At 42.8% G+C, this 16,391-nt stretch overlaps 1 protein-coding gene across 8 annotated transcripts in view; it reads left to right on the forward strand.

Annotated features, from left to right (window-relative positions):
- PTPRT (protein tyrosine phosphatase, receptor type T) overlaps positions 1–16,391 on the forward strand; it is a 432,923-nt gene that overhangs the window by 217,226 nt on the left and 199,306 nt on the right. For all 8 annotated transcript variants that reach the window (XM_004946992.5, XM_040650803.2, XM_040650804.2 and 5 more), the window contains exon 7: positions 827–1,120. In XM_004946992.5, coding sequence (XP_004947049.1) covers positions 827–1,120 — 294 coding nt within the window. The remainder of the gene's footprint in view (positions 1–826; positions 1,121–16,391) is intronic.

Consider the following 16,391-nt stretch of genomic DNA (forward strand, 5'->3'; position numbering starts at 1 on the left):
GAGATATTGGTGCTTATCTTTGCTTTTCTATCACAGAGCTTGTGTTCAGCAGCTGGGTTCCTCGTGATGCTTCTCAGACATCAAGGCACTCTTCCAAGTTTCACGCAGTCTTTATTTGAGTACTTCTGCTCATGAAGTTAAGCAAACTTCACAGTCAATCATTGGTGCCTTTGTTTTTCTTAGCTCTGAGCTACCAAAGCTCTCAGTCAGTTTTAGTGGTGTCTGGAGTGAAGGACCACTGGAAGATCCCCAGTGTTCATAACTGCAGTGCCTTCTCAGACAAATAGCCAGTGCTTTCGTTACAAATCTATCCTATTTTTCATGTTTGTTTGCCTCAGTAAAACTACAGAATGAGCAAGTGATTTGAGTTTTCCATTCATTGCTAGTTGTGTCATTTTAAGTGTTACACAGGTATGCTCAATCTGTGTTATTTAAGACTTCTTTTCCTCCTCCTGTGTTACATTGACTGCCATTATGCATATGCATAAAGGAGGAAATAAGTACAAACCTTCTGATCTTTTAAATGTGTGACTGCTTTATATTTTCAGCAGGAGTTGCTTTGTAGGCACTGTATTTTTGAAGTAATGTTTCTGCATTGGTAATGCTATGAGTTGCATTAATACAAGGGGCAATAACAAATATAATGCCTTTGTTGTTGTTTTTCTGTAACGGAATAAATTCTCATGAAAGATTTGGTAAGAGACAGGAAAAGCTCAGTAACTAACAAAAGATTTGGGGGCAGACTTGCTTTACAGGTACATAGTGGACATTTGATCCTTTTGACAAAACGACCTCAGGCCTCTCATGATTTCTTTTTGTCTTCCAGAACCCCCAACTCCTATTGCCCCTCCTGAGCTACTGGCTGTTGGAGCCACCTACCTGTGGATCAAACCCAACGCCAACTCCATCATCGGAGATGGGCCCATCATACTGAAAGAGGTGGAGTATCGGACGACCACTGGGAACTGGGCAGAAACACACATTGTAGACTCTCCCAATTACAAACTGTGGCATCTGGATCCAGATGTGGAGTATGAGATCAGAGTGCTGCTGACTCGCCCAGGAGAAGGAGGCACAGGACCACCTGGACCACCACTCACAACAAGGACAAAATGTGCAGGTAGTGTTTCTGCTGCTTTCCAGTACTGTGTGGATGCTTTGGGTTGCTTACTGATGCATTAACAGATGGAACTCCACCTCTCATTCTTGTAGATGTGCTTCTTTGGAGATCTGAATTAACTTTATGAATTTTGATGTGTTGTAGGTATATTTTGCCTTTTCATCCATGGGCAAATGGTTGAGAGTGTTGTTTATATTCATGCAGTGTGTTTGCTTGCAAGACTTTCTTCTACAGTGTATGTCTGCTTTCTGTTGAAACGGACAAGCAAATGAGAACTTTTCAACTGATTCTCCAATAGGCAAATAGATCTTAGGACTTGACTACTATCAAATTTTCACCCTGCAAGTTTATAGCAAAATATATGTTCTTGTTAAGTAGCAGCAGTTCAGTGTTGGTTATTCAGTGCAATAGGGATAAGCTGTAAGCACTGAATTGTTAAGATACATTTCTGTATTCTATTTGATTGTGCTGATTGTTCCCCTCACTTATGACAAAGAAACCTATTTGAGCACTGAGCAGTGTCTTCCTTTTGCCTTTCATATCGGAACAGATCAGTTTTGATCCTAGGATAGGAAAAATCTACCTTCTTTCCAAAGCATGTTGGCCTTTTCAGTAAGAACTAAAGGATCACATTCTTCATGTTTCAGGTATATTGGCTATTCATCCCATTTTCATAAATGAATCACTAAGGGAAATAAAGATCGGTGCTCCTCACTCACTGTCACAGCATGAGTATCCCTAGCATCATCCTCTTCCTTTGCCAAGGAAACCTGGCAGGTTGAGAGTGCAGGGCAGAGCTGGGGGCACATCCTTACTGCCTTTGCTTTTTGTGTGACTTATACAGCAGTAAACATCTGGTGTCTCTTTGGGAAGTTTTGATAAGGATTTGGCATGTAAGTGTTTGCTATATTCAGCACTTATCCATTGGCAGAAGACAGATGTTTGGAGGCTTTTCTTCAGTGGTATGGATGTCCTGCTGGTCTCCTTGGGAAATGGGCATGTGCTCTGCTACTAGCTTTCAGCTGTCCTCATTCACTAGTGTTGTGGTCATGTTGTCATCAAATTTTCTAACCTTCAGCAGAAATAACCTGGCACGGTGCATTTACATGTGGAATTATGGCATGCTGAGGTTAGGTTTCTTGCTCACACATGGCAGCTTTGCAGGCAAAGTTTCTGCAGCAGCCAAACATGCAAACCTGTCTGGTAATCCTTTTTAGGTAATACAGGATTAAAAAAAAGTGGTTAACTTTGTGCTTTATGATGGCTTGTACTGGATCCCAAATTGCTTAATTTCTTGCTCTGAGTATCAACTGATGTCATAAAGAATGATGTAGATAATCTATTAAAATTGGCTAAGTGGTGCTACTTACTGTTTTCCATCCTAGTTTGCTAATGAAAATCTTACTGGAGAAGGTCATTCTGTTAATATACGTTGCAATTTAGAGCTTGTTAAGACTGATGATGATGACATTTATGTTTTGTTTAGGGCACAGGGTGGGGGAACTTGTAGTGATGTTTATCTAAACATGGACTGAAAGGAAGGAAGAGACCTCCCCACTGTCCGAAGATGTACGCCTTCTAGAAAAGGCTAACTGAAATGATAGACAAGAAAATATATGGTATTTCTCAATTTTCCTATGTGGTGTTCGGACTTCAAAATAGCCTATTTCCAGTATAATTACACAAAAGTTTCATTGTAAAGGCTTTCAGAAATGTACTGAATCAAGAAAGCAGCACTACTTCCTTGGTGTTCCTCAGAGCACCCAATGAATGACATCAATTGAAATAGAGCTGTTGTTTTCTAAATAGTTCGGTGATGAGCCATGCCACTTTTTTTTCAGGGCGTTTTTTCTTTTGTCATTATGTTTTCTCAGCAAGGAGGGAAGTGCCAAACTCCTACACATCTGTATGTCATCAGTAAGTGGTGAAGTGGTCCTGTTTTACGTTGTTTGTAACGTGTTCATCAGGCCCACTAATACAGATAGCAAAATTGAATGCGGAAGTGCTAATGGAGAGTATCACTTATACTGGAAAAAACATGTTTACTTAGTTGTTTAAATTGCAAGAAGTCTTTGTCACCATAAATGGAAGTTTGCAACATTCTGAACATGGGATCAGTGTCTTTTTCACTAAATAATCTCCTGTGCATCTTCTCACATCGGCATGGTCTGGCTGTGTGCTCAGAGTCTGAGTATGTGCTGGGGAAGCTAAGAATTCAGGCACACCTTGAAGTGAGATTCTTGTTCTTATTTACAACTCTGAATGACAACAGGGTTTGGGAAGAATCAGGCTTTTCTTTTTGCTTCAGTTCAAGCGATGGGAGCTCACTGACAAATGAATTAGCTGACTGCAGGTCTTGCATCAAAGCTAGTGTTCCCCAGAGCGCTCAGCATGAGCCTGGAAGGTATCACACCATCACAGAGCTGTTATCAGGATCATCCCTGATCTTCAAATTTTTGATCACAGTAAATGGAACGTGTTTACACAGACTTTAAAAGGTTTTCATTAAATGAAATCCATAGAACTAATTATGAAAGGTCTTGCTTCAAATAAACACAAAGAAGTTTTATTAAACTGGATAATGTCTGATTTTTTATAAGCAGGGTATACCTGGGCATCCATCGTCCCACCGGTGGTGCTCTCGCTTTCACAGAGGACAGTATTGCAAGACTTCATTTATATTTGGCATTTAGAAATGATACTGAGAAGTAAGTCCTACCTAGCTTCCTTCCAGGAAGAAGCAGGGAAAGAGCAAACCCTGCCTTTGCAAATAAATGATTATTTTTTGTTGCCTTGCAATTTTTAATTTGTTTCCGTAGGCCGTGATAGGTCCTGACTTGGGGCAGGAGAAGGTTAAATGGTCTGGCAATGGATTGGCTGTCACGGGGAAGAGATGTGTGGTGGGGAGCGAGGACGAGCGAAAGTGTGCTGGAGGTTAAAACCAGACACAGGGTTGAGGGGCAGTTAGAGGAAAGGATGATATAAAATATTAGGTTTTTCCCCCAAAATAATAGGAAAGGAGATAACAGGGTCAAAATAATACGTCTGAACACAGCTCCCAGTGATGATCTGTTCAGCACCATCTTCTGAGTGAACTGAGCAACCAAAAAGTCAATTTGTGGTAAGGCCGCCAACATTGAATTTTTACACTTTCAGAAGCATTTTGTATTTAATTTTAAGGTGATAACTCCCTTTAAATGGGAAACATTACCTGTTGATGTTGAAAAATAACATTTGGAATTGCTATGCTGTTGCTTTAATCCATTTCAAGCTTACAGAAACACTAGAAAAAAATAGCTGATACGTGGGTCAAAGAACCACCCATGTGGCATTTGAGGTGATTTGAAAGAGTCCTGGGCAATGAATGTGTGGGTATTGTTAAAATCACTGCTTCACTCACTAATTCAATCTGGAGTTACTCCAGGGTCCTCCCTTGGAACATAAATTTGTAACTAATATGGATAGGGAACTTAATGTTAATTCTTAGATCCACTGTCTTCTGCAGCTTTAAATGTAGACAACTGGGAAAATAGATGCTTATTTAGCAGGAATGCAGATTTTTGAAAAACACTTTGAAAGAAAGAAAACAGAGCAAACAACAAGAAGAAAAAAACCCCGCACACATTAGCAGTGAAAGAAAATCTTACTTATGTTACTTGTTGTCTGTTTTTATTGGTAAATATTGTGAGGGGCTTTCTATTCTTGCTGCACTAGACAAGGCACAAGCCTCAGTGGCACATGTTCTGTTTGTGTTTGGTTTTTGCTAAATTCCCCAAAACAAAGGCTTGTATAGCACAATGAAATGAGTTGTTCTTCTCTTGATAGCTTCTGTTCCCAAGAGCCAAAGAGCCCTGCAGGTGAGCTGCTGAGGATGGCACAATCTTACATCTGCGTTTTGATATGTGGATCCCGCAAAGCCTGTGGGACTTGTACCTGTTTTAGCGACTCTGTCCGTGAGCTGCAGCGTTTTGTTGGTGATTGAAACTCTGCTTTCATTCCACCTCAATAGCCTTTGGCATGGCAGCTGGAGAGATAAGAGTAGACGTACCGAAATATGATATTCCTTTTCCTTGATCCCCAGTTTGTGCTTGGAAACAGTCTGATGGTGTTATTGAAAGATAGGGACTTCATCTTAACAGCTTAAGTCCTTTTATGTGAGAGATGATGATTTTCTCTGTCAAACTGATTAAATAGATAACGCATGTTTCTTGGTGTGTCCTTTTTCCCTCCTTACTTCCTAATTTTTGGGGAGTAGAAGGACAGCATCTACCCTTTAAATAACAGAAAGAAAGGGCATAGTGTTTCCTGATGACATGCCTTCTGTGGCTATGGGCGTGCTGCAGTGGTGCAATTTACTCATCTGTCTTTGTCAGGTTTTAATTTCTTCTAGCCCATAATGTGCACATTCAGACCTCCTGGACAGTGCAGACCTGGTGTCAATGTGAAGAGCAGAGCTCCATAGGAAGAAGTTGTGTTTCTGTTTTGTCTTCGTGCTGCAGAGATGCAGCTGGCTGCTGGTGCCAGAGGTGTCCCAGGCAAAAGGTGGCTCTTGGAGGAGCTGCCAATATCAGGTTAGAGATGCACCAGCTGTGGAAGTGTGGTCAAAGTAGAGTGACACCATTCAGAGAACAGAGGATTGATTGTATCTAACTGTGAATTATGGTTACTAGAAAAGAACTGAGGAAAATAACATCAACCAACAATGTTGTCTGGGCTATAACAAGGCGATCACTTACAAGGAACGGAAAGAATCTGGGAGCAGAAAGGGATGTAATTAAATGGTGAAATGAGAAGCAGGATGCTTCACAGTACAGGACTCTTGAAGAGCCAAATTGGAGCATGACAGGTTACCCAGGTAGGCTTGAGAAGCACAGGCCAGCCAAAGTTCAGGCAGTACATTCAGTGTGTTGGGAAATGATAGCGTGCAGAGGAAAAGCTGGGATTTACTGCAGGAGTGCATCAGCATGGCACAAATCTAAGGCTTGCTTCTAGCAGCTCCCAAGCCTAGCAAAACGTGTCTCCTGTTGCCCTGAATCAGGGCACATGTGGTGAGGAAATTTCTTTATCCTGACCCTGCGGGAGATCAGCTTTTGTCCCAAGGCGTGTGGATTGATTACCCTTATCTTAGTCTGCATAAATACCTTCGTGAGTGTAGAGGCAGTCCTGATAGGGTTTTGGTCTGGAGTTTGTTCCAGAGGGATTTTACTTATGATGGATTTAAATTCTAGGGATTTATTTCATTTTATCTGCAAAGGCAGTTTGTTATCCTGAAGTGTTTTTTTATTGTTATTTATTAGTATGAAGTCTAGTTATTCATTTCCACATCACCCTGTTTCCGCTTGGTGCTGTTGGTGTTAAATTTAATGACTTTCTATAATGGCATTTGAATATAGCACTACATGCTGAGTGGGCTGGCTGGCCAGGAGGATGATGGCTTTCAAACAGGCACGAGGGTTTCATGGTAAGAGGAGGAGATCTTGCTGGTGATGGGATCTCATGTCTTTTCCCACCAGAACGGAGCCTCCCTGGCACCTGTTTCCATACCAGCCGTGTTGGGACACTCTCGATATTCCTTGACTCTCGAGTCCCATCCCGGTTTCACCCCAAACTGACAGATCTGAAGAGGCAGAAATGCAGAGGGAGAGATAATGGTGTGATTCTCCCTTTTCAGCTCACTTAAAGAAGGGAGAGAAACAAAACAAGTGGGTATTTGGCATGCTGATGGCTTCTTTCCGCTTTGCTTACGCAGCTTCGTTTTAGCATCCTCAATTTGAGGGTCTCTTCAGCATGATCCTAAAAGTGCCATTTCACAGAAGGGTATTCAGGGTTTGTGTGTGACCCTCACTGCTGTACCAACGTCACCATGTTACACCAGTTGAAAATCGGGCCCACAATTTGCAGAAAAAGGGCCAGGAGTGGGTTTTTTTCCTGATTGTCACTCAGTCCCCTGCTAAAAGCAATTTATTTAAATTGCACGGTGTCTTTTAGTCTTCAGTTAAGTGCCATCTTTCATAAAATTTCATCCCTTATTACCATATTATTACTGCTTCTGTGGCTTTTTGAGGGTGCGATGAGATGATCATTTCCAGATGTCGCTTTATACGAGAGTGAAAAGCCCGGTTAGTGGGAGGAAACTGGAACGGATAACACTGCGTGTGTGTTCCTGCCGTGCCTGTGGGAAGCACTGAGCTTCCACTGGGGAGTGACCGAAGAGAGGAGGCTGTTTTTCTTCTCAATACAGTTCATATTGTGAAATGAGAGACCCCGCTCTTGCAAAGCATTCATGAGGCTCTGTGTTTGTGTAGTCATGAACCTACCTTTGTCCTGGGACAAATGCTGCTTTCTGCTTCCTGCTTACGCTTCTCTTTCTGCTTTTCTAAAGGCAGCTGAAAAATAAATGCCTTTTGATTTGGTCGGTTTTTGATGTACGCGAGTCTGCATGAAAAAGCACCCAAACAATGAGAGACGCTTAGAGTTTGTATACCAAAAGTGCCCAATTTTAAACATTTCATAGAATAAAAGGCACCTTAATTGGCTTTTTTAGATGCTCTAGCATGTAACACAAAAGCAAGGTAGGGGCCGAACTGAATAGAACACTGCATCTTTAGCCTCACTTTGCGCTTTTAACCCTGAGATGTTTGTAAAACATATAGGAAGTGCTTTGTTCCATATATTTCCAATTGTTTTACATTGCCATGAATGTTTTACCCTTTTCTTCTTTCCCCACTGGACACTGAGATCTCGAGGTGAGCGTGCCTTCCTGCTCAGTGCTCTCCAGCTTAGCCCTATCAGCCGGGGTGGTGCCCAGCTTGTGAGAGAAGTGGGGAAAAAAGAATTAAAAAACCCAAACCAAACACACAAATACAGCTGAGCCCTACTGAGGAGAGCCAGCAGATGGAGTATGAGAGTACAGAGCCTTTCTTGTGCCTGTGTGTGTGTTTACCTTCATAAATACTTTGCCTTTTCGTTTGCTTTTCACCCTGGTTGAGCTTGAATGTAATTCAAGTTGAGCTGTGGGTTTGTCTGTTTGTTTGTATGGAGTTTTTACCGCTTCTTTTGTTCATGGATGTTTCTGTGATCCATTATTTTATGGCATCTGAACATGACAAAGCCAAGAGTGAACCAGACTTGTCCTCCCTCCTCGCAGAGTGCCAAAATCCCTCTGTATCTCAGTTTGCATTTCACAGGTGGAGAAGCAGACCCTGAACTCCACAGTCTTTGGATTATGATGCAGGTGACTGCCATGGGATTGGTAGGGGGTGGAAGCTTTGTTGCCATCTTAATTCTTTGTTATTCCACTGGGCTCAAAGTAAGTTAAAGGACATGCTTTCAACTCCTTTAAACTTAATCTACAAGCTAAAAGCTTATAAGAGCTTTTTATCATTACTTAATAAAAGCTGTTCTTCTAAAAACTATGAAGTAGTAGACTGTTTTTTGACTCTAGGCATATTCAGGTAGGCCATAGCTGTGACCATATCAAAGTATTCAAATGTTGCTGAAGAGGCATACAGGCCTGAGCATCACAATCAGCCTGACAGTTGTTATTACAATGTTCTTCATTCAACATCCACAAATCCTCTTCTTAGCTGCCAATAATCCTTCAAGTATTAAACTAAAATCTTGGTGCAGAACCCATTGGAAAGGGATTTATGTGAAGACCACAACTGCCAAAATAACGAAATCTGAAAACCTTAACATAACAGCTTTCTCCCTGTGGCACTTTGAAAGGTTTTCCAGCATTTACTAGAAAATGAAAAATATGCAGGAGGGAAGTAGTCCTTAAACATATCTAGATCCCCAGAAGCTGATTTGTGCGTAAAGGAAGGGTGATGAAAATATTTGGTGAGCTGGAAAGATGAGGCTGTTTATCAAGGAAGTCCATCACTTTGAAGATGAAGTCTTAGAGTGATCTATTTGTCCAACATGGAATTTTTAAAGTGCATTTGGTTCAGTAACGCTTGTAATAGGTAAATTGCTAATACAGAATTATTTTTAACAGAGAAGGGAGTGAGGCAAAGAAGTGGAACATCAGCTACAAGACGATGAACGCTGCACCAAAGGCAATCTCAAGTACCAAATACTGTATGCGATGGACAAAGCTGTACATATTAATAACCAGTTCTTCCCAATGGGCTTCATTCTCGGACAGATTATTTGTTAAGCTCCTGTAGGAGCAAACCTTTCCACTTCTTCTTTTATGGGTCACTTTGATACAGTGCTTATTTTTACATTCATAACACCTTCCCCTGCAAGAAGGTCCACATCGTTCTTCATCCCAGGCAGAATCCCGTTGTCACTAAAACTGAACCTGAAAGCCTCTCCTTATTTTTCTTTGATGCAGAGCTAAACGCCTGGTATGCCAGTTCAGATGGATAACCTTGCTGCCCAAATGCTTTTGAGCTTTGTCTGATACAAGTGACATTAAAATACTGATGTGATGCCCAGTCAAATCACTGCTGCATGTGAGGTGTTATAACTTGCTTTGGGCTAATGAATGTGTCGTGGTGACTGTGAGCGTGGATCCTCATTCCTCCACAGCTTATGGTCTTCCTTCTTCTAAATCATCCTAATTTGTTGACTTTCCTATGTGAAAACTCAATTTCTCTAAGTCTCATCTCTGTCCCACTCTTCTGAAGAGATCACGAAACACAAACATGAGAGATGAATTTTGACATACCTGACCTAAAACCCACAGAGTAAAATTCAGTCCTCCGTGTGCTGCCTTAGCTCCTGCTTGTTCCAAAGCTGTTTTCAGTCGCTGCTGGTTTCAATTTGTGCTGTGCATGTGTAGTGCAGATACGCGCCTTCTGCCAGCCTGTTCCTACTGCCTCTCAAAGATTTGGGCAATGTATAGCATTCCCTTGATCCAGCTGGCACAGCAGAGCAAATATTTACTTCTTTTCCCACAGAAGCAAATACCTCAGTGCAAAAGAGCTGGAATCGCATTCTGTGCAAACAGGTGTACAACCAATACAGCACGCTGCAGCCCATCAGGAGCTGAATCTCCCAAAGCTCCTGCACTGCTGCAGCACGGCAGGGCTGCAGTCTCAGGCTGCAGGCAGTGCTCTTTGCACTGCAGGGCTGCACCCGGGTGCTGGGGGCGTCGGCAGCATCACTGTGTTATTGCTGCCTTTTCTCTGGGACACTGGGGGTCCCTTGGGAGTAGAATGCGGAGGTTTTCAAAGCAAGCACTGTTGAGAGAGGGGAAGGCAGAGCATTCTTTATCAGGAAACACTTCTTTACAGAAAGGGTTGTTAAGCACTGGAATGGGCTCCCCTGGGAGGTGGTTGAGTCACCATCCCTGGATGTGTTTAAAAACCCTTTGGATGTGGTGCTCGGGGCCATGATTTAGCAGAGGGCTGTTAGAGTTGGGGTAAGGATGGTCAGGTTGAGGTTGGACTATTGATGATCTTTAAGGTCTTTTCCAACTTGAGCAATTCTATGATTGCTTAGATATGTTAAGCAATCTATGATTCTATGACTGCTTAGATGTGTTAAACAAAGGGTACGTTTTCAAAAGTGCAATGGAAGAACCTAACATGAGAGGAGTGGGGGGATATTCTCACTGTACTGAAAAACATTCTAAAAATGGTTTTCAAGTCACAGGCCTTTTTGTTTTTCTGGGAGGGCACGAGCTCATTTTGGGGGATAGAAGTCTAAAGGCTCATCACGTACAGCTGTAGCCCAGCATTTATGCCCTTAAGAATCTGACCCTAGAGTATATTTAACAGCAGTAAGGTATGTTGTTTTCCCATGCATCGGACAAGAGAAAGTAATAGGAGTTATAAAAAACACAGAGCATACCAGAGTCTTAATTGTAGATGACACGGATAACAGAGGAATGAGCTAATATAAAGTCAGTCTGCATATGTTCTATGAAACTTAGTTTGTCTAGCAAAATGTCTTGGCGGTGTTTGACTTGCAATTTGTGTGGCCACCAGAAGCATTTGCACATGTGCAGAAGTTTGAAGTTTTTGCTTGGGAGTTTTTGCACAAGAAAAGTGCTGGGTGAGGTTGGTAGGTATGGGACTGAATCTTCATTTAAATATCCTCAGGAATACATAGGCTTCATGAAAAGAATTATTTTAAAGAGCGGGTAATGAGTTTTGTTTTTGCAATACACTTACCCTCTTTCACTGTATGAAAAATAACCTTGTGTATAATTCTGCATCTCTTTGTCTTGAATTAAGTAACCCCTGGTTCCTCAATTTCAGATCTGGAAGTGTTAGTCTCCACAGGAGTACATATGAAATCATACAGACAGTGAAAAAGAAGAGATTATGAGGCACTATGCTCCTAATGCTATAGAAATATTATATTATTTTTTCTCGTAGGAGTAATAGGATGATTGACATTAGAGCACAGTGATGCCACAGCCCAGCCTGGGGGGGGCACCAGAGGTTTCTGGCATTGCATCCAAGATGTAGAACCACGCATTTGTATTTCAAGCCAAAGCAGCAGCTTTGCTCTGGGAAGCAGGGTCTGACAGCTGCGGGGCAGGCACTCTTTGTCACTGCCATTCAGGAACAGGACAGTGGCCCAGGCACCCCAAACCCAGTGCTGTGGCCGAAGCCCTGCCCTGGGTAGTCTGTATTGGAGGTGGGGGATTCCTCTGACCCACCAGCTGGGGGAATTCAGGGCTTACAGCTATTGCACTGGGAATGGCCCATCATTTGAAATGCTTGTGACAGGGTTTTATAAAAGAAATCTCATGCAATTGCTGCTATAAGAATATAGAGAGTTAGACATCCGCATGCATTTTTGTTTTCTCCTCTGTCTCTGCCTCATTTCTAAACGAATTCTGCCTGTGAAGCTTTCATCTAATTCAACCTTTCCTTTCAAATAATATTTTCTTCTGTCTCTGATTTCTGAAATCAGAGTTGAGTTTTCTCTTACATGACTGAAATCGATGCCCTCCGGTCCCTGCAAACAGCTTGCCTGCACTCGGTGATGGCTTTCTCTCTGCTGGAGCGCCTGTCCTCAGCTAGCTGTCCCACTTGGCACGGTCACTTTTATCTGTTTAACCATTGACAATTCGATTGCTCAGACCTTTCCAGTTGTCAGCAAACCTTAACAGTTACCCCCTTCTACCCATGCCTGTTTAACCATGTATTTTCCATTGCTGGTAATATAAAGGTAGATAAATAACTCTAAAGCCAGGTTATCCTCCCGGGGTTAAGGGAAAAAAAATCCAAGAAGGCATGATTAAACTGCTGCCCGAGTCACAGACTTCATAAACATCATGCAGAAATCTCCAGTATTCTCCACAGCAGGACAAAAATGGCCACACTGTGCGTGACAGTAGCATGGGAATCATTAAATAGCTCAGATAATGTACGTGAATGCGTTGACAGCTTTGAAACCCAAATACCTTCAAGGGTTTGTGAAAAAAATCCTACCTCGGGTTGTCCCCTGGGTTAAGGAGCAGGGCACTGGTGGTGTATCACCTTCAGCATTTCCTTCAAATTGGTCTTTCTCAAAGGAGTCAGGCTGAAAAATAGCAAATTGTAGCCTGCAGCCGTCCATCTGTTCCCTCCTGAGAGCACGAGGACAGTGTGAGATGCTCTGGGCACCCTTTGCACCGCTGCAGGTTGCCTTCTTGTGTATTCAGAGCACGAAAGGAACATCAACGTGATCGGATTCTGGGCAGCAAAGCTGAGCGATTCCCAGATTGTGTTGACAGGTCTATCCTTAAAAACCCTTTCTGCTTTGCTTTTGTGATTTTTATGACAGTTACAGTACCACTGGTCCAAAGAGCTGAAAAATTTGGAGTCAGAAACCATCTATCCGTTTCGCCACTCCCTGCATAGTACAACCTCAGGAAATTTGGCCTGGCTTTGTTTTTAAACCTTCCTTTTGCTTACGCTTTCATGTGTATTTAACAGTCACAAATGGATGATTTGTTCTCCGTGCAAAACCACAGGCATTGGGCTGTGCTTGCAGGCTGCCATCTACATGCATCCTCTCTTCTGCATTGCTCCACCTCAAGGCTGAATACATTTCCGTAGTGGTAGAACCAACAGCTTTTTCCCTGTGATGACCCCAAGGATATTCAGCAGAGGAAGACGGGAGCGCGTTTTGTTTGTGTGCTGGGTGCTCTGTGCAGAAGGCAAGTTGGGGGGCTGGCTGCTAAAAACTGCTTTGTTGGTTCTGCCTCCTGTTTGTCCTCGAGTCCAGCCCCAAGAGAGCCAGCAGGTGGTGGGACGTGCTGGGCCAGGTCTGTGCCGGGCTCAGGGTGCTGCTCTTTGTTTGTACTGCGGGGCTGATGGCACAGGGTCTGGTATTTGCTCCTGCCTGTCTCCATAGAGCACCGGGAGCATCTTTGCTGCAGTCAGGAGGATGTAGCTTTGTGCCCTTTACCTGGTCACAATTAGCTCAAACAATTCCTTTGAGCTTCCTGCAATGCTAATAGCCAAATGATTTAGCTCGCAATAATTTTAGCTCTACTTATACTAAAATATTATCCTAGACTATCTAGGGAGCCTTTTTCTGTAGTATGTTGTCTGCTTGAAAGGAAGCGTGGGAGCTCAGGAACCGTGCCAGTCAGTGTGATCTGCAAAGCTTTACGTTTCCTACACTGCTGAGACAACATATGGGTGTCAAGATGTACCATACTAGAGAGACATTTATAAGGGGAGGTTTGACATGAAGCTTCAGAACAGCACAGCTTCTTGGCAGCCTCTGCATTGCATTGTACCAACGTATATTTATTTTTTATTTTTTTTATACAGAGCTATTATGGTATTAATATGCAGTGCTGAATTTAGTGGAGAAGAGCAGTGGATGTCTGGAATGCTGTTGAGTTCACTGCAGATACAGCTGTGCTGGGCTGAGTGCTGTGCAACTTCCACATTAACGTCTCTTGCTTCTGTTGCCTTTATTTTCTTTAAATTTTATTATCTCTTTTTCTTCTGCTGAAAGAAGAAGTAGTTTTAAATTTCAGAGTTGAGCTGGTGCTTCATCCTCATGGGAATAAGCGCTCAGCTTCTCCTCCCTCCAAGCACAGTCTCAGATCTCTGCTTTCTTTAAGCACTGTGCCAGCCTTCAGCTCTCAAGTGCCTGCATGCTTTGACTGCTGTGTCAGGTGTGTAGTGAGTGAATTCCAGGTATTGTCCTAGGAGGATGAGGCGTCACGGAATGGGGTTTTTCATCCTGCAGGTTGTGTCATCTGTAAAACCTTTGGGTTATATTTAAGCTCCTTAGGACCTTGCGTGTCACTGGAAAACAACACGTTTTCAAATAATCAAACTCTTACAACATTCCTTAGATACGATTTCATAACTCCGGGTCAAATTGCCTGAGAACCTCAACTTTAAAAATTGTGTGTGTGGGGAAGGGCAAAAAACCTCTGAGTAAAATGCATGGCAATTAAATATCTAAGCAATGTCACTTGCTTAGTAGCAGCTTTGTGGAAGATCTCATTATTTGATACCATATAGTGTATTCTTTATAATAACAGAAGTTGGAGACATCTTGCTTCTGCAGCGTGTTGTATAGAGACTGTGGTGCATGCTGTATGTGTGCATAGAAGTGCTCAGCAGAAACTGCAGTCCTGTGTTTTTGTGCATGGGAACCTGAACTGGACCCGGGGTTCCTGAATACTGATATAATACTAATAAATACAGAAGCAGGTATAAAATGTGGTAAGAGTGTCATTAAATTGTATCAAACTTCGGCAACTGGACAAATGCACTTTTTGCCCTTCTCCACCCTTGAATGTGCACGCTCAAAAAGCAGGTGCACAACCATTTCTGTGACCGAACTCGAAGGTTGAAGGCTTCTATTGTTTTCAGTGTTGCTGAGGCTGCATGAAAGAGGAAGAATCTCCTAATTCTGCCAAATTCTAAATGCTGGTGTTCGGTTGGTGTTCTGTTAAATGGATGAGGCCAGGCTCTTCTTGGTGGTGTGTAGCGATAGGATAAGCAGCAGTGGCCTTAAAGTTGAACAGAGGGCGGTGATGCACTGAACAGCTTGCCCAAGGAGGCTGTGGATGCCCCATCCCTGGAGGCATTCAAGGCCAGGCTGGATGTGGCTCTGGGCAGCCTGGTCTGCTGGTTGGTGACCCTGCACATAGCAGGGGGTTGGAACTGGATGAGCATTGTGGTCCCTTTCAACCCAGGCCATTCTATGATTCTATGATACTAACCTTCTCTATGTAAGGGTGATGGAACACTGCAGAAGGCTGCCCAGAGAGGCTGGGGAGTCTCCTTCTATGGAGATATCCAGGACCTGGCTGGATGTCCATCTGTGTGACCTACTGTAGGGTACTGTGTTAGCAGAGGTTTGAGTCAATGATCTCTTGAGGTCCCTTCCAGCACCAGGAGCAACAAAACATTTCCATTGTAGGAATGTTAAGCTTAATGTATAACGGGAAAAATACAGAAGCTTTCTATTAAACTTTCTGTGTCAATCAGTACCAAGGAGCTATTTTCCATATAAAATCTGTAAGTATCATTCGGTACCCTACAAATGATTGATCAATTTCTTTCTGGCCTGCAGCCCATTCAGTGAGTCTGTAGCACTGAGTGTTGCTCTGTATTAAGGGTCCTTTTACTTGCTCCCTGCATGGGACTCATTGCAGGGCCAGCAGGCTGCGGCCTTCCTTTGCTCTTCAAACACAGCCTCTGACGTGCAGACAGCAAAAGTAGCAGCTTCCTTCCTGTCCCTGCATGCTGTAAAGGAAATAGTTGTAGTGAAAATAAGTAATCTGGTTTGGGTTCTAAATACATAAATAAACAAGTCTGTGGTAAATGAGGTTTCAGTCTGACTCCCAACCCAAGCAGTGACTGTGGCATTAAAATGCAGCACAGGTTCTCTTCTGGGTTCTCGGTTACTGTTTCTGCTATCCCGAGATGAGGCAAAATGAGGTTTCATCTGGTACAGTCGCTGGCAGTTTGAGGCGCTAACTGCTGTGGAAGAAGATTTGAAAGGCAATTTCCCTTCTCAATTTTCTCCCAAGTCATTAAAATTCATCTTTGGTTCTTGAAACATCCAAATTCTGTTCCGCCAAGTTATCTGGATTGGAGATCTTACGATTGTTCGCTGCATTGAATATCCCTTAAATTTATAGCAAACTGTTTGACACCGTTTTACAAATTGTCCGTGATTCTACAGATTTATCTTTAGAAGTTTAATTTTTTCCTGCCAAATGAACGCTAATCTGGCACTGATCTGAGCTCAGCGCTGCTGAAACCTGAAGCTACCTCATTGCTTCTTTACTCATTAGCATTATGTGCTGCTGTGGCACTTTCTTGTAGCTGCTCTTACTTCA

Source organism: Gallus gallus, chromosome 20 (assembly GCF_016699485.2).
Source record: "Gallus gallus isolate bGalGal1 chromosome 20, bGalGal1.mat.broiler.GRCg7b, whole genome shotgun sequence".
NCBI lineage: Eukaryota > Metazoa > Chordata > Aves > Galliformes > Phasianidae > Gallus > Gallus gallus.